The sequence below is a fragment of the Tetranychus urticae genome, chromosome 1, assembly GCF_039701765.1.
Source record: "Tetranychus urticae isolate SD_2017Ah chromosome 1, NJAU_TeUrti_SD_1.0, whole genome shotgun sequence".
Classification (NCBI taxonomy): Eukaryota; Metazoa; Arthropoda; class Arachnida; order Trombidiformes; family Tetranychidae; genus Tetranychus; species Tetranychus urticae.
In genome coordinates, this window is record NC_142958.1 from 28829445 (window position 1) to 28846757 (window position 17313).

The window sequence follows — 17313 nt, forward strand, 5'->3', positions numbered from 1 at the left end:
ATTATGCTAAATTTTTTTACTGAACTCATTATTGAAGTCGAACGAGTTGATTACAATAAAATTCAACATGTCATCGGATCCGATATGTTGTGGAGATTCATCAGTTAATTTATTTAAAAGATTGGTAACATTTCACCTGATTTATTCGATGGCAAATATTTGCCCATCAAGAATCTTAATTAACATCCATAATGCCAGAGATCATTAAACCTTCTATTTTGATCCAACAAAAAGTATTTCCCTCTCAACGTTATGTAATCAACAATTAACACCCATTACATCCTGTAATCTAACTTTGACCTTTTCTCTGTTCAATCCATAATTTTAACTAATTATATCCTAATAATCCCTGGAAAACTACCTTTCAGTGCTAAAACTGTATAAAAATTCAATTGTTTCATGTTAATCTCATCAACTGCTGTATTTGCTGCTTGACTTATCATAACTTATAATTGGCATTATCTGATGATAATTATTGAATAATGTCAGTGACAAACAAGTTTTATCAAAAGAACAAGTTACGAATGTCGAGACAAAATGAATTGAGTAAATGACATCGTTTGAATATCTCACTTTAATCCCATAAATGTTAAGTAATTAATCACTAAAAGTGAAATATCTAAATAAGTTGCGTTGATATATTAAGTGAAATATCATTTATGCAAACCATTGTGGTGCATTAAAAAGGACAACAAAAAATTGTAGTGGTAAAAAATATCGTTATCACAACTGTAATATACAAAAGGAGTATCTTTGATTCTCGTTAAATCAATAAATGGTGTGTAATTTTTTCTCAATTTGTGACTTGATTCTTGTAGATGCTATTCAATTATACGGAAAACTGGCCAATCCGGCTTTTCGAGGCATGCCAATTGATTAAAGAAAACTGTCCATAGTTGCCACAGAAATTTCATTTTTTCATTTTTCTTGAACCTTTCATTATGGTGAATACAAAGGCAGCAATCTTTTCATAGGTGAAAAACATTAATGCAGTTGCAAGCACTGTTTGGTACAGCTTGGCTTCCATTCCTTTGTAAAGACCTCCAGGACCATTTCGCCGTAAAATCATGCGAATAACTTGCATCATATTCTTGTTCTTAACGTCTTCACTACCATACTATGAGGAAACGAGAAAGAAACGAAAAATTAGATCAAAGTCAAAATATAACGAATTGGATAACAGAGCTACATACTCTTAATTTAGATTGGACAAGTTGTAGTGGGTATGTAAGAACAGTGCTTAAACTTTTGGATATTGCCCCAAGAAGAAGAGCGTTTGAACCTTTAATCTGCTCCTTTCCAGTCCATAATTGAGTCCGACGTTTTAAATTTTCGTAAATCATGAATTGAATTGCCGGATTTGTTACCAAAACAAGAGATGGAATTGCACCAGCCCACAAAGCCGGGACACCTTCAGTCGAAGCAATCTTATAGATTCCATGGAAAATATTCTTGTACCTTGGAGCATTTCTTGTCATTTCCCCGCCATTCTTTAGCTGTTAAAAGGAAATAAAAGCCATTAAACATTTATTCATGATTTGGGTCACAGTAAGGAAAAAATGTGATGAAAATAAATGATGCTCATTATTTAAGAACTCAAATCGATAAGTACCTGAACGAAAACTGATATAAACATAGATATCTCGATGATCTTGCTGTTCAAATAATTTTGAAAAGTCCATTGTCCTTGCATTCATTTGCTAAGAGCTTCAGTGACAGTCAAATTATTTATAATTCAATATCAATAAATTTGAACTGGACAAGGAAGTTTTCGTGCTTCTACATTGCCAAATTTTCCTGTAAACAGCAATTTCGATCGATTCTTTAGCAATTATAGACTGAACTTCTAAAATAAAAGCATTTTCAATTTACAAGAACAGTGGAAATGATACAAAATGTATAAGAATGAAGAGATTAAGATACCTTTGCACCTTGCATCTTCATTCTCATATTGACAACCCATAATGGTGTTGTTAAGAGCACATTGAATGTCCCAGCGATTGAACCAAGGAATAAATCACGCAAAGCAGAAGGTTCACTATTTTTAAACATAGCTCGTAATCCATGGAATGAATAAAAATAAACAAAATTAGAGGCACACAAAGATATAAGCACTGGTTCCAATCCTCTGTACAATCCTTCCCTAGAAATGAACAGATGATGAGATAGACAAATTTAATATAGTAAACATTAAACATTGTCATGAAATATCTTTGATTATAAGTCTACTTACAGTCCTTCAGAGTCAAGAATTTCCTTAATCAAAGCCCAAGTATTCTTTCCTTTGGCTAAATCATCAACTTGAAGTCTAGATCTCACAATATCCAAAGGGTAAAAGGTAGTCATAGCTGTAACACCACCAGCCGATCCAGCCATAGCATGAACCAAACTGTCATAGGTAAATAAATTGTCCCAACCAATTGTTGCTTTACCCATGGTTGATTAATAATCCAAATATCTTGCTAAAAATTGAACACGATTGATAAAAAGATTTTTGAAAACACAACAAAGGTACACTAAAATGGAAAGAGTCAAGAGCAAGATGATGGTAACGTCAACAAGAAGCAAAGTGAATGAGAAAACTGATGCTCATTGAGTGGAAAGATTATTGGAGTAAATATTAACGATTTTTCCTACTTCTCTTTAAGTTTAGTGAATAAAATCAAACCACATAATCAATTTACTGAACATTTTGAATCTATTAGATGCATTGTACCCTCAATAGAAGTCCAGTGGAATTTTTACATCTGACTTCCATGAATGATGGACTTTCATGTTTCCATTTTGCAGCTCAAAACTTCTTTATTTACAGTTTTGGATCTTTTAATTTCGATTTCTAAACCTGTTTTTCTAGTTTTCAGAGAAGACAGATCTTGAATGCTTGTTAGACAATATTGTCTACTTTTATTATTACTTAGCGACTATAATTCTAATGGAAATTGCGCTTAATTTAAAACCTTCGCTATTCATGAATACAATTCGAATCACAACAGACTCGAAATTGTATGAAAACGCAACAGAACCATTCTTATCTCACTTCTTGATAAAAGCGTAAGGAATTCATTAGGTAGTTCAGTAGAAAGTGCAGACTTTAGTTTTTGATATTTTCTGATAGAAATTCATAATTCACTCAAATTGCAGAATTTCAAAACAGAGTCTACAAAATTAATCTACATTAATACAATAAATATCGTCAATGCATAAAATTTTTGCGTTAAGATTGTGGCCAAGATTCTAAGATCTTAATTTCATCTTGTGTAAGCATCTGTGCATCTTTTTCCTATCAACTTATCGCCATCCAATTATCATACTTTTAACCAAAGATCTTTTATCAAACTTTTTCGTCCTCAGCTTCATCATTTTCTCATTGTTAAGCACATGGCATCGAAGACCAGCCTTTTCATCATTTCTCCATTCTAGCTTGACACAAGCTTTTCAAATAACTCATTAACTCATAGCACTCATAAGATCTCGTTTTTATTACAAAATCTTAAAAATGAACCTTTCCCATTCCATTGTTTTTCACTATAAAATTCAATTCCTGCAATATATCTCTTGACTTGTAAATATTTCATTTTTTATGTAAGATTAAAACCACTTGCTTCTTTGATACATTAAGTTGTGATGTTTATTATTCGCAAATGGCTTGAAGTGTGTGGCTTATCAATTCTATTCTCGATACAGCACAAAGCATTGGAAAACTCATGATGGTTAAGGTGTGGTTCTAAGAAACAAAATTAACGTAGCATGCAAGTTCAAATTCAACTACACCCACCAAAAATGAGAAACCTCACCTCAAAATCAGATCTCGGAGAGATTCATGAAAATAGAGGCTGGAGGAAAATGCAGAATCCATATTCAATAACATTGAGTTAGGGGGAAAACTTTTTTCTTTTCATATTGATTGCTCATTGTTGGACAAGGATTTTGTGTAAAACTTTATCTTTTGAGCAAAGAGTTAGGTGAAAAATATGGTAACCCCAACTGCACAAAAAAAGATAAAAGTTTCAACTTTGTTACTAATTTTTCAACGATTATCGATTAGAGAAACTTTTAATTGAACAAATGAAGTCTATGCCATTCAACCAACAAAGACGCAAACTCGAAGTACAATTTTTTAAATGCGCTTGAAGAAAAGCTTTTTCATCCTAAAAATATTAATGAGACAAAAAACAAAGATTTCGGCTTTTGTACTTGTTTATTTATTTCCTTAGTTTATTTTCAGAATGTAAATTGTATGAGTTCAGAAATTATTTGAATTTTAATGAGAATTAAGTCGACCAAGTAAATCGGAATACATTCAATGTTTGAACTGAACTCCAGACCATCAATTCAATTTCGGGTTTTGACTTTCGAGGTAAGAGTTACCTGATGAACTTTTAGAGATATAAGAACTAACACCTTTCAAAATAATCAGTCATGATCGCAAGCTCCACTAGTTCTGAATAATCTCACAAAGAAATTAATAATTGAAAAGTTCTAAGCAATCAATGAAAAAATCAAGAATCGAGTCTTAAGGTTACATCTGAATTGATGAAATGAGCCATGAAATTAAGGGAAATTATTCAATTGGTCATCTTTTTATAAATGGAAAACTCGTTTTTCTCCAAAGTCAAACAATTTTATTCAATAACCAAAATGATCGAAGAAATTGAAAAAAGTTAACCAACAAAAGAAAAGAAAACCTTTGATTTTCACCAATTTTCATCCATCATGTAACGAAAACGCAACTTTTTCATTTAAATTTTTCTAGTTCCTCAATCAAACCCTTTTATTTTATTTTATCAATTGTACGATCATTGTGAGAGATTTCATGATAAAAAGTCCTATCAATTCAAAATAATCATCAGATCCCCTCACCTACCTCCTAACTATTAATATGTTAAGACCATTATTATCTAGTTTCAGGGAGACCAGTCAGAACACATGAATGTTGATTTCAGCAAAATCTCGATTAGCATGAGTTGAACAATCAATGCGATTGTTACCAATTTTTTTATCATTTCTGACAAAATCTTCATTTCTATTTTTTCGATACAAGATCGTGAATTTAGATGGTAGCTTTAAGAAAGGATTACAATGAGTTTCACGATTAGGAAGATCAGTATATTTTTTTCATTGATCGTAAATCTCATGGAAATATTTTGACTTTTATTGGAAGAGGATATGAACATACTCGCTACATGAATACCAAGAAGACAAATTCAATGGCATTCAAACGTTCGAAGCTCATTTTTCTAAGAGACTTTTCCATCCTGTGACTTTTACTTTCATCTTTAATCTAAAGGGTGTAACGCCTAAGAAATGAAAATTATCTTTGATAAGAATGAAGATGAAGATGACAATGATAAGAATGTCCAGTTTATGTCTTCTTCTCTTTCTGTCACATTTTTATCATTATCATCTTCATCCTCATTATTATCAAAGATAATTTTCACTTCTTACGCGGTACACCCTTTATTATTCTTGATATTTCCATGTTACATATTAAAGCCTTTTCATTGAACCGTAAAAAATGAAACAAAGTTGTGAGTAGACCAGGAATACAATGTGTTTCTAGGTTAGTCCTGAGACTAACCAAGCTTGTAAGTTATCTAAATTTAACCCAGAAGATTGAGGGTCGAACCATTGCATATTGATCCAATTTGCTAATCAATAGCTAAAAAATGCCAAAATTATAATAACAGCACAAAAGTTCTGTGTTTAGTTTCATTTCACAGTGAGTCTACACAAGTCTCAACAATGCATCTCGGGGTTTATAACAAAACATTCCTGTGATGCTGTGAAGCAAAGAAATGAACCAATCACATAAGAAGATATTTTGACATGGCTTTGGTCTAATTCATGATGATCTTTCGAATCATAACAGATACCTCAATGTGATCACCATTGGAACAGAATCTCTTTCAATCCCTCTTGGCTTTAAGAATGATTACTCGAGATTTTCCTTGGTTTTGGGTAAACCTGAACTGGTTATTCCACATCTTTGTAAGTGAAAACATGATGTAATGTGTTGGGTAACTTCAAAATTAACTCATTATTTTTCACCAACAAAAAATGAACTTTGACCAAGCTGCAAAAAATCAATTTAAAAGAGTAAGTTGGTGAGCTTTCAATTGTAGCAATAACTAAATGTTAAGGTTTAGTTGAAGTGAAACACTAACTCACATTTCTGGTTAATTTGTTTTGTTTATCTGGAAAAGGGTTTTATCTTTCACAAAAATGGCTCAACAGTTCAAGGCAAAACTTTAATTCTCTGTAATTTTATTTTTACCCTTTTACATCTGCTTCCATGTGATTAACTTTTATAACCAGAAAAGTAATTGCATGATGTAATTCAATTGTCTTTAAAATTGATAGCAATCAAAAGTTGATGGCGAAAAGGTTAATTTGTTTAAAATACCGCTTTTGTCATGAAAAGGGTAATTTGAAACTTTCATGTTGAGATCTTAACAAAACAACCAACCTTCATATCGTTATTGATGAACCAATGGAAATAGCCTTGAGTTGAGTAAACACTTTAAACATGGAGATTCATGGTGAAGTTAAGAAAAAAAATAACCAGAACTTATTAAATGACGTGCGATTGATTGAAAAAAACACTATTCCCACTGAGCTTATGCATCAAAGGAAAAACAAAATTAACCAGAGATTATGATGATAAAGAGGTTGAATGAGCAAAAAGTTGAAGGAGGGCTTAATGAAGGGAGAGGAAGAGAGAGAGGGAAAGTAAGATAAAAAGGAAAAATGAAGACAGAGAAAAAGAAAGAGGTTCGAGAGAGACAGAATGTCTATTTTGTGTCTTTTTGATTCACTGTGTCAATCAAATAAATAATCGTGTTTCACTTTCACCATTGGTTGACTCAAGCTACTGTTTATTGTTAATGTTTATGTTTTAAGTGGAATAATTTGGATTTTTTGGATTTAATTTTTACTCAAGTGATTCCATAATGACAATTCAGCCAATGGATAATGACCAGTTAATGATCAAAGCTCGTGAAAGGTACAATTTCATTGTGGACAAAGGATCTTATCTTCCTGGTGTCTCTGATACAATTGATCCATATACTCCACCTGAATGGTTTGATCGTGATAGGTTCAATAAATCTCAAAAAATTGCGGATAAATATTTTCTCAGGTAATTGTTTGCAAAAATTTCTCTATTTTCCCAATTCTCTTTTGTTAAGCTCCAACTAACAATGTAAGACAAAACACTTAACCTTCGAACCCTGTAAATTGATACAACCAATTGTTTGAAAATCTTTATTACCATGTAATTGGCTGCCTTTCTGTTTCTTTTTATAATCATCATAAAACAACTTGTCTTTGCTTCTTTAGTGATCTTCTGTTCATTATTTTCATAATACAATGTTTTCAGCTCATGAGGTGAAACTGGTTTTTTGGGTTAAGGTAATTTCCCAATAACATGGACTGTCTAGTGTTTCTCGTGGCTTGAATTTTGATTAATTTGTTATTTATTCTCTTAATCGTGCACTTTTACTTATCTTTCCAATTAAACTAGTCTTACTTATGAAACAGGATTTTTTCCGGTTTCAATGATTTTCATCAGCCAGAAATAAACATTGTAAAGATGTTTATTTATTTCTGAGGTTCTCATGCAGTGTTCATTATCTTGATTAAAATATTATGCTATTCTTCCCACAACCAGTTAAATGTTATTCAATTTATCGATTCACACACAATTATTCATAACATTTCAACACTTGCCTGGCAACTAATTGAAATGAACACAATGTTTACCTTTATTCAGTCCCAATTAACATGGATCAAAATTAATATTGCTGTTCAATAATTTGAGAGGAAATTCATTCTTGCATTGGTTCTTGAGATTTAGGTTTGCACTTTAAATTTTGATCAAAAATTGAAAGCAATGATTAACTGCTTTTAATAGTCATGAGTTTATCTCGATAACAAATTATGTCAATCGAATGGAATTCATGATAATTATTATTGTTTCAAACTGTTTCAATAGTTCATCAATTGGTTTAATCATTGTTAATTATCATTAAATCAAACATTAACCATTCATCCTGAATTTCATAGTTAACAATATCCTTACATTGACTGGTGAAAAAAGGTTAATGTTTTCAAAGGAAATTGAATGAAAATGTATGATTTTAATGATATTGTCCAATCAACCATGATATTAAAAATGAAGTCTTTAATGAATTGAACCTCAAAACTGTATCAATGAACAGCTAAAAGACGGTTAAGTAGGAAATTAACTTTGCACAATCAAATGTGATTAAAATATAAAACTAACCATCAATTGTTTTTTCCCTTCCTCAACAGTTTAAGTTACTCAAGTTCAGTCGGACTTTTACTCGGTATTCAAATTCCAATATTTACTGAACCTTTATTGACAACTGGGACCCATAAAAATATACCCAAATTGTATCGTCGTTACCTGTCAACTGTTATCCATGTCAACAATTGGTGAGTTCAAACAAATTGCTCAAATTCCCTGAATTACAATAAAGCATGGAAGGGAGGGAAAAAAATAACATTAAAATATGTCTAAATAAAGACAAATTGACATGAGACATCAAATTGTAATTTCAACCATTCGTAGGACTTGATAATTAAAGTACACTGTACTCATGACTGCATGATTTTCATTACAATATTTTTTAATCTAATCAGTAATTCATTGAACTTTAGGCTTCACAGCCAATCTGTTTGAATTGGAACATTTCCAAAGTCAAAAGAGTTTTTCGCCAAAATGAATTGAAAATTTACTCTGGCTGTTAATGGGTAATGAAAAATTACACATTACAATTTGAAAAAATCAATACATGAAATGGTTCCTTAAAGTTCCTTCCAATTCATTTTGAAAATGTTCCAAACCAAACTGATTTTACTTTATTTTTCAAAGTTTTTCATTTCATCAGTGTTTTTACTTTTCTCATTACACTTCAACAGGTACAAGGATGATCCTTTTCTTAAGGGAAGTGCAGCTTACAAGTCTATTCATCAAGTGCGATCAATGCACAAGAAGATATTTGAATTGATGAACAAAAATACCGGCAAAGTGGTTGGTCAAGATAGAGTTTGGGTTTCACAATGTGAAATGGCAATGACTCAATGGGCTTTCTTTGCTCTTCTCATTCTTTACCCGAAAGACTGTGCTGGACATGGGTTGACTCAGGATGATTTGGAGCACATCATTTACCTTTGGCGAGTCATTGGTTATTTGATGGGAATCGAGGATAGATTCAATCTTGGCCAAGGAACTTTCCAAGAATGCAAAAGCTTGTATAAAGTGATCCTTGACGACTTCATGAGACCCAAATTATCCGAGAATCCTCATCCATATCAAACTGGTTATGATGTCTCACATGCAATAGCGAAAGCTTTAAGACCTGTCAACTCAGAGATTCGTTTCAATGTTATACTCAACTATTGGTACAAAATACTCGATATTCCCTACGAGGTTCCATTGAAACCAGTTCACAAACTGAGATTAATGTTTCTTAAATTTGCTCTCAGTACAACTCTTAAATCGTCATTTTTCTATCGTTTTGCATGTGAAAGGCAAAAAAAGAAACTCAAAGCTCAGATGAAGAAAAAGGAAAAAGTGGAAGAACAGTTGACCAAAAAGTATCCCGACATTGTGTTTGAAAGTAAATGTCCATTTGCATGTGATTTAGGTTATTCCGATGTGTTTGACAGGAAACAAGATGAATCGCAAGATGAAGTGAAAATGGAAGATCAAAATGCCAACATTATAAATGCTTAAAATTTGTGTAAAATTATCTAGAAAAGCAATCAAACCTGACAAAGGAAACATTTCAAGAAAGGTGAGTTTAATGTGATACTTGAAGCGATGAGAATGTGTGCAAGTAAACCAATTTTAAGCTTCCTAAAATGATGCTCAAGTGTTTTAATAGTGAAAACTGAATAGTGCAATCCCTCAAAAGCTCAAATGTATCCGTCTAATCAATTTATCAGTATTTGTAACAATTGTAACTATTTTATACCAAAAGTATTAACTTGTTTTATTAAACAGACAATTTCATTGAATTGTAATCAACAATATACAGAAGTGAAAATCGTCTGAAATTTTATTACACTAATTGCAGTTGAACATTTTGTTAACTCATGTTTCAACTTTCATCTCACAAGATTCATTGTTTCAAATGTGATTTTTACAAAGGAAACATAATCATTTCCTTAATCTCCTTGCCAAGCAATAAACATTGCTGTTCCAATTTCACTCTAACCATTTTAAACAATGAAAAGACTCGTCATTTAAGTGTTACTTTTTAATTTTATTGCTTTGAAAAAGAGTAAAATTTCTTGGAGAAACAGTTTTCGTCTTTTAGTTTTTTACATCAACCAAACTTGAAGTCCTTTTTTCAGGAAAAAACAGATAGCTCAGGTCAGAGGTTAGTAACGATTTGTGCAAGACAGTCTTTGAGAAACCCAATAAAACTAAAAGGCAACACCAAAGTGATGAATCTCCTCATTGGACAAGAAAATGTTTTTCTCTTGAAACTAAAAAATGAAAAAACTGAAAAACTAGAGACTAACTTGAAGTTGCTTTTGCAACAAAACATGAAGATGAGCACAAGTCTGAGCTTCTATGAAAATAAACGTGTTACTATTGAAGTGTTCATTAATACACCGAGTTTCCCCTTCTTTTAATATTTATACAATGTATCTAATGTTTATCTATGAGATGAAAATCCATTAAAAGATGAACAATATAATTAATTGAATCATTTATCTACTAAAGCAAAGACACAATAGTTTAATATGGATATCATCTTTAATCTTCAATCTTCATCTCTAACATTTAAGTGAATGCTTGAACTTTACTAAACACAAAACTCTTTAATTGAAGAGCTCGCGATCGCGTAAACCCGATAAGTGCCTTGAGTTTCAATGTGTTCAAAGGTTTTTCATTACATCACCGAGATAATCAGGTAAGATTCTAATAATGTTTCTCTTCGATATCAATTCCTAATCACTAATCCAATCTGTTGAGACTCATTTGCAGACCTGAAATGAAAGCAAAGGATGAGGTCTCTTGGGTTGATCCGGTTAAGGATCAACTTGACAAGAAAAATTTATTGATTTTCACTCAAACAATTTGATTACAATGTATTGCATGATTCATATAAAAATGCTCGTTATATAAAAGCAAAAAATTTTTTTTTTTTCGTTTAACATTAAGTGTAAAATTAAAAAAGTGAAATGTTTTTTTTGGGTTACAAGTTTTGATGATTACAATTGGACTCTGGCAAACTTATTTTTATTAATTGGTCCAAGTGAAATGGTCAAACCATGTAAGTAATGGCAACTCGTTTTTTCAAAGAAATAAATATTTTCTTGTATTGCTATTGAATGCAATATAAAAAACTTTTTGTACTAACATAATAATAATGAATAACATGGGTGCTTTTCTGTATTTTTTTGAATTTGTCATGATTGGAATTCTCTCTCTCTCTCTCTATCTAGGTGGAGATTCAGAAATGAAAATATAACTGGTCATGATTGTTTGGGAGTTGAATATATTTTTCATGATAAAGAAATGCAATTATTCTGAAATTGGAGACAATGCAGAACAGGTAAAACAATAGAAGTAATCTGTTGAAGGATCTGCTCCAGAACACTTGATGTGATGATATTTGCGACAACCGACGCACTTTAGCTGATCAAAGTCTGAAAGATTATTCAATTGTTGAGTACAAAAAGAATCTGAACATTCTCTAACTCCCATGTTAGGAGTTGAATTCAAGGCGATTGCATCAAAAGATTGGACCTGCAATAATTGTCTAAAGTTGTGACTAAGATATTGAATGTACTGGCTAAGCTTTTCCCTGGGATATTTTTTAGAGTCTCCCTGAGGCAAAATTTCTTTGGCTGACGAAAGTACATAATGGATTCGTCGACGAAAATCCCTGGCAGTCGTATCTAGGAGACTTGATAGAGCATTCCTGAAGGCTATTTTGTAGATAAAATAACAAACATAAATCCCAGCATCTGCTTGACTTGTAGTTCTTGGGATATTCAAAGGGTAAAACAATTTCCATTCATCTGGATAAAATTCAACACCAGCCAATTTGTGCGCCAACAAAGTTATCCGCATTAAGTAGTTGTAGTGACGATTATCGATGCCGGGAGAGCCGTCAATGGGATCAAGTAGGGTAATCTTTTGAGAGTTAAGCATAATTACCCCGAGGGTCCAATGACGGCCAATGGGCGTGGCTGGAATTCCAACCAAAATATAATCCTTTTTAAGCGCCTTATTGTTCGCTAAGTACCGGATTAACTTTTCGGCCTCAAAATTCTCCATTACATTATTAAAGAAGCATCGATATAGGTACGTTGGGATGTATAATACGCTCTCTGTCAGACTGAAGACGTTGATTAAATGCTTGGCCCAGTCATTTAAACAGGATTCGTCAATGCAACTTCCCTGTTTGAGGCTGGATAAATCCCGGAAATTCGTCGGCGGGATTTTCGTTGGTATTTCGTCAGTAAAACTGCTCTGGTATTTTGTTAATAAATCTTGACGTTTCAGCGCATGTAATTTATTGAATGTATCTTTAGAAGTGCCACAGGAATCTGGATCAGCTGGATTAATTATTTCAACATTATTTACCAGGTAATTTTCGACTTCAGAATCAGGACTATCATAAACGCTTTCCGCTTGCATAAGTATTAGGATCGTGTTTGTTTTTTTCACGACAACTGCCATCTTGCGGTATTTTCTGGTACTATCAACGAAATCAGGTAACGAGATCAGGTGACGTATTCAGGTGACGTATCAGGATAGCGTGATCAGGAAGTGTAATCAGACAATGATATACGAATTTTGTTTTTCAATTTGTACGAGCTATTTCCATTTCATCAAATAAAATCAGGATCATCAAATAATTAATCAGGATCATCATCAAACATTCAATTCATAATTTTATAAATAATTTAAATAATTTTAAATTAGGTTAGGGTATGTTAGGTTAGATTGAAATTTTTATATACCTGACAGGTAAATAATACGCGCAACGTATTTAAAGCTAAAAGCATTAAATCACAACTTTTATAGTATCAAATTAACTTTAATATCTTTCTAAGTATAAGCAATTATACTCTCAAGATGTTCACAACAACAAAGACAACCTTGCAATGAGCAATCCTTTGTATATAGCTCATTCAAGACTAAAGATGTAGGTGGAGGACTTGATCCTGATGCGCCATCCTTTCCCGAGTAGAGTTGAACAAAAACTGACAACTCAACTGCAAAAAACTCTCCTTTTATACCTGATTGTTGCTGTCCTCAATTGTTAGTTTCACCTTTAAATGTTTATTTATAAATAATCAAACCAGTTTTATTTATTTTTATCGTTATAATTGATTTTTTGACAGTTTAATCTACAATATTCTTTGTTTAAAAAGTTATTTTAATCAAAACTGAGCAATTAGCGGTTCAGCCCACTTTTTGTCTTCCAATATCTTCCATTTTCGAGTCATACTGGATACAAGGATTACAGTCTGATGTTGTATCTATTTTAATTGTTTAATTGTTTACATTTTTACATAATTTTTTTAATTTCTAAACGTGTAAAAACTTGCTCTTGTTTGATTAAAAGCTATTGTGACAACTAATTTGATAAACAAATCATCAGTTATAGTGTTTAAGTGTATTCACAATCTTTCCTATCTATATCAGTGTTTACTTACTTGTTTATTTAGCTTATCCACGTCTCCACTATCTGCTTAGGCCCAACTATAGTGTTTATTGATTAGCATTCTTGACATATTTTTTAAAATAAATGTTTAATCTTTGACACAGTTAAATTAAAATGTACTTTTAAGGTATGTCTACTAGTGTTTATTGTTTTATCAATTGAAACTGTGACAATATGAGTGAGGAGAGCGAGAGAGAGAAAGACAGAAGAAAAGAAAGGAAAGAAAGAGAAGGAAGAGAAAGAAAGTGAGAGTAAAAGTATTATCAACGCCACGAAGTGGAAATAATCAGGAAAAAGTTTTTTGCGCGAATCAATTGGTGATGATTGGTGTTACAATAGTTGATCTTTTTTTGTAACTTGTTTTGTTGATGTTGATGGTTGTGATTAGAGAAGGAAAAACTTATGTTCATATAAAAACTTTGGCCAAGGCATCTGCACCGGCGCTGGCGAAGAAAGGTTTAGAAGGGTGAAAGGTAACATCAAATATTGCCTCGTCAAACTTTTTTCTATGTGAGGTTATTTCTTGTACACAAGTTCTAGAATCAAAGTTCCACAGTCTGACGCTACAATCATGACTACCACTGAGTAAGTGGAGCCCATTTGGATCACAGGCAACACTGGTCACCTCATCGAGGTGAGCCACCATCTCATGTATACACTCTCCACTATTTAGATCCCAAAATTTAATTTTATGATTTTCATGAGCGCTGACCACTACTGGCATAGTTGGATGAACATCTATAGAGTTAGCTCGAGCTAAGTCAGCTGATTTAAGTGTCACTAAGGGTTGATTGAAGGTGCTTGACTCTACATCGTAAATGTGTATGGAACCATCGGTGAAAGAAGAAACCAGAAGAGAATAAGATGAAGTTGAACTACAGCTATGAGGAAGCATACTGGCGAGACTTGTTGGTCTTAAATCGGCTTCTGTATAAAAAACAATTAAAGAGAAAAAAATAAACATGTAATTATTTGAATAAATAAAGCCAATTGAGATTTGCATACCTTGCCATGTGAAAGTTTTAACACATTGATTAGTGCTAATATTCCAGATCTTAATTGTAGAGTCCGCACTAGCAGAGCATAAAAGAGAATCACTTTCACTGCTCGTTGGTAATGAACATAAAGACCATATAGCATCATGATGACCTTCCAGGCTGCCTTGATAAAGGGAAGGGTCGAATGAATCGTAGGGATCAATATTGGCTATATTTGAAGGTATAGTCCAAATGAAGAGTTCTCCGTTTTGAGACCCAGAGTATATTGTGTTTTTGATAAGAGTCAAAGAAAGTACCTTGGAATCATGACCACGGTAAGTGTAAACTGGATCTAAATCAAAAGTGGTATACCCTTGTGTTGCTTGTTGTTTACCTTTATTGGAGGGTGGTTGAGTTTTGTTGAGGTTCCACAATTTAAGTGTTTCATCTTCCGAACAAGTGACTAACAAAGGTTCGCTTGAGTGAAATCGAAGACAACGGACACAATCAAAATGGCTTTTAAGAATATAACGTGGATTCCATGTCTTCCTAAATTCGCTATTTAATGAATTTTGAAGACCATCAGTACCAACACTGGTACCATTAACATCTAGAGATTCCTCACTTAAAGCTGCTAGATCACCTAATTCGACAACATCTTTAGATGCTCCTGACCGCCAGCAGTTCATATCACCTTCTTTTTGAGACCCATTACCGAGAAAGTCAAATTCGGCTAAAACTTCTTCAGTTTCTAAATCCATATTATGTGTTCGATTTTCAGGTTCGATGCCATCATCTTCATCCTCTTCGGCATCCTCAGAGTCTTCATTCATTTGATCATAATTGCGATTACTATGCTTCCTTGACTGATTATCCAAAAATTCAAAAGTTGCCAAAACACTTGCTTCTGCGTCAGAAACGACAGCCATGGCAGGAGATTGCTGTTGTTCTAATCTTCGTATATCAACACCCATAACTTGTTTACCTTTACCTCCACCATCTTCTTGACAGGAATTATTATTTAGTCCCAACAAACTACGAACCCTAGATGATCTAACATCAATAATTGAATCTGTGTAACCAATTTCTTGTAAATACTGCCTTAATAATTGTCTACCGTGTTTCCAATTGACACCATCGGCATCAGCTTCCAGTACTGAATCACAATTTGCACCCCCACCACCAGAAGTATCACCATCTGCGGTATCATTATTACCAGTTCCTTTACTTTCATCTGAAAAATTATCTAATGTAGGAGCATCTACACCATATTTAAGCTTATGATATTTAGCTCTTTCCTGTCTTAGACAGTACTCTAACATTTTAATCCTTCGGACAAGATCAGCTTTGAGGTTCTCCTGGCCTTTTCTTTCACCTTGAAGTAAAGAAATAGTTGCCTTAAGCTCAGTCCTTTCAATGTGCCATTGTTGTCTTTCAAGTTCGAATCGCTGCCATTCACTTTGCAGATAATGTAAAATACAAGGAATTGTGTAAGTCTGAGGTTGTGGTTGTCCCGGATTCGTTTGGTTGTTTCCAGAGTTATTAACGTTATTATTACTATTGTTATTATTAATATTTGATGAATCTCCGGAGTTAGCTTTCGATTCAAGCTTGAATCACCAATGAAAATTTTAAACATGATGGGAATCAATCAAACGTCATGGAAAACAAATAGCGAGTAATTGCAAATGATCCAATAGATTCCACAAGAATGATGAGCGCCAGTTGAGAAGTAGGAGCAAAACGGTGCAAGACAGTGAAATTGTCCAATTTAAAGTTGACCAGCCATTGCAATCATTTCATGAAAGGAAAAAAAGATAAAGAATGATTAGAAACATAGTAATAACCAGATGCATAATATGGGATAAATGTCAAGATGAAATAGCTATGATACAAAGGTTGGGTCAGTGCCTGCTTATATAAATGTCAACTCTTCAGCTGTATGTTTTTATATTAATAAAAGTCTTGGATGCTCATTTCTTCATTTAATTTGTCAATCTCTATTCATGTTATCTCTAATTCCCTTTCATGACAAATATTTTGGTAATAATGTATCATTAGATGTCCTAAACGCAGAATTGAAACTTGGTTGAGATTCTTCACAGGGTAATGCTGGGGAAAATTGTTTCCAATTCAGGGTAATGAGACATTTTCTGTGAGAGTAATGAATGAAAAGATTGTTCTAATCAATGCCATAAAAATGATTACAGCTAGAATGTAGTTTTTTAATTATTAAAAATCAATTGCTTCCAAATTTAACTAAGCATAGACATGAAGTAATGATGATGATGAAGTGAATATAGATAGAGAGGAGATTGACACTAACAGAAAGAAAGAATAGGAACAAAGATAAAGAAGAGAATGCAGATTAATCTGACTTACCATTAAAGAACCGGAGCTCATTATATGGTCACTTTGATTGGATAGTATGCCTTGAATATAACCAATTATAATTAAAAGTTTACTAATTCAAAATTTTTTTTGTTGATACAACACAATTAAATCTACAGGGTTAGTAGAAGGCAAAAAAAGAAAGGGACATAGAAAGAGCCAACATAATAGATCAACAAGCCTGCTTTGCATTGGTTTTTCATTGCTCAGTAAAATGGTGATCCAGA

General features: G+C 32.7%; 4 protein-coding genes across 5 annotated transcripts; 1 reads left to right on the top strand and 3 right to left on the bottom strand.

Annotated features, from left to right (window-relative positions):
- Nucleotides 1-556: 556 nt before the first annotated feature.
- LOC107369748 (peroxisomal membrane protein PMP34-like) lies at nt 557-2561 on the bottom strand. Its single transcript, XM_025162382.2, has 4 exons — nt 2234-2561; nt 1924-2143; nt 1194-1496; nt 557-1117 (listed from the first exon to the last, which is right to left on the bottom strand). Exons 1-4 carry the CDS (start codon nt 2434-2436, stop codon nt 911-913), a joined length of 933 nt encoding a protein of 310 aa, XP_025018150.1. The 5' UTR covers nt 2437-2561; the 3' UTR covers nt 557-910.
- Nucleotides 2562-6854: 4293 nt separating this feature from the next.
- On the top strand, nt 6855-10066 carry LOC107369747 (uncharacterized). The gene is made up of 3 exons (XM_015937722.3): nt 6855-7138; nt 8314-8457; nt 8944-10066. Exons 1-3 carry the CDS (start codon nt 6951-6953, stop codon nt 9758-9760), a joined length of 1149 nt encoding a protein of 382 aa, XP_015793208.1. The 5' UTR covers nt 6855-6950; the 3' UTR covers nt 9761-10066.
- A 983-nt stretch (nt 10067-11049) lies between these two features.
- Nucleotides 11050-13249, bottom strand: LOC107369745 (uncharacterized). The gene is made up of 2 exons (XM_015937721.3): nt 13012-13249; nt 11050-12865 (listed from the first exon to the last, which is right to left on the bottom strand). Exon 2 carries the CDS (start codon nt 12725-12727, stop codon nt 11564-11566), a length of 1164 nt encoding a protein of 387 aa, XP_015793207.1. The 5' UTR covers nt 12728-12865; nt 13012-13249; the 3' UTR covers nt 11050-11563.
- A 578-nt stretch (nt 13250-13827) lies between these two features.
- On the bottom strand, nt 13828-17242 carry Cka (Connector of kinase to AP-1). Of its 2 annotated transcripts, none has more exons than XM_015937719.3 (3): nt 17078-17242; nt 14724-16305; nt 13828-14645 (listed from the first exon to the last, which is right to left on the bottom strand). In XM_015937719.3, the coding sequence occupies exons 1-3, from the start codon at nt 17096-17098 to the stop codon at nt 14125-14127; spliced, it is 2124 nt and encodes a 707-aa protein (XP_015793205.1). In that variant the 5' UTR covers nt 17099-17242; the 3' UTR covers nt 13828-14124. The 2 variants fall into 2 exon arrangements, with proteins under 2 accessions (XP_015793205.1, XP_015793206.1); XM_015937720.3 differs by lacking the exon at nt 17078-17242 and adding an exon at nt 16904-17044.
- Between the last annotated feature and the right edge of the window lie 71 nt (nt 17243-17313).

Bases quoted from the DNA above. Each gene is read 5' to 3' on its own strand.
- LOC107369748 (XM_025162382.2), bottom strand. From the start codon at position 2,436: ATGGGTAAAGCAACAATTGGTTGGGACAATTTATTTACCTATGACAGT. The intron at 2,144-2,233 runs GTAAGTAGACTT...GTTCATTTCTAG, and splicing joins ATTCTTGACTCTGAAGGACT to GGAAGGATTGTACAGAGGAT. The intron at 1,497-1,923 runs GTATCTTAATCT...TCCTTTTAACAG, and splicing joins TGAAGATGCAAGGTGCAAAG to CTAAAGAATGGCGGGGAAAT.
- LOC107369747 (XM_015937722.3), top strand. From the start codon at position 6,951: ATGACAATTCAGCCAATGGATAATGACCAGTTAATGATCAAAGCTCGT. The intron at 7,139-8,313 runs GTAATTGTTTGC...CTTCCTCAACAG, and splicing joins GCGGATAAATATTTTCTCAG to TTTAAGTTACTCAAGTTCAG. The intron at 8,458-8,943 runs GTGAGTTCAAAC...ACACTTCAACAG, and splicing joins GTTATCCATGTCAACAATTG to GTACAAGGATGATCCTTTTC.
- LOC107369745 (XM_015937721.3), bottom strand. From the start codon at position 12,727: ATGGCAGTTGTCGTGAAAAAAACAAACACGATCCTAATACTTATGCAA.
- Cka (XM_015937719.3), bottom strand. From the start codon at position 17,098: ATGAGCTCCGGTTCTTTAATG. The intron at 16,306-17,077 runs GTAAGTCAGATT...TGGTGATTCAAG, and splicing joins TGAGCTCCGGTTCTTTAATG to CTTGAATCGAAAGCTAACTC. The intron at 14,646-14,723 runs GTATGCAAATCT...TTTTTTATACAG, and splicing joins TAAAACTTTCACATGGCAAG to AAGCCGATTTAAGACCAACA.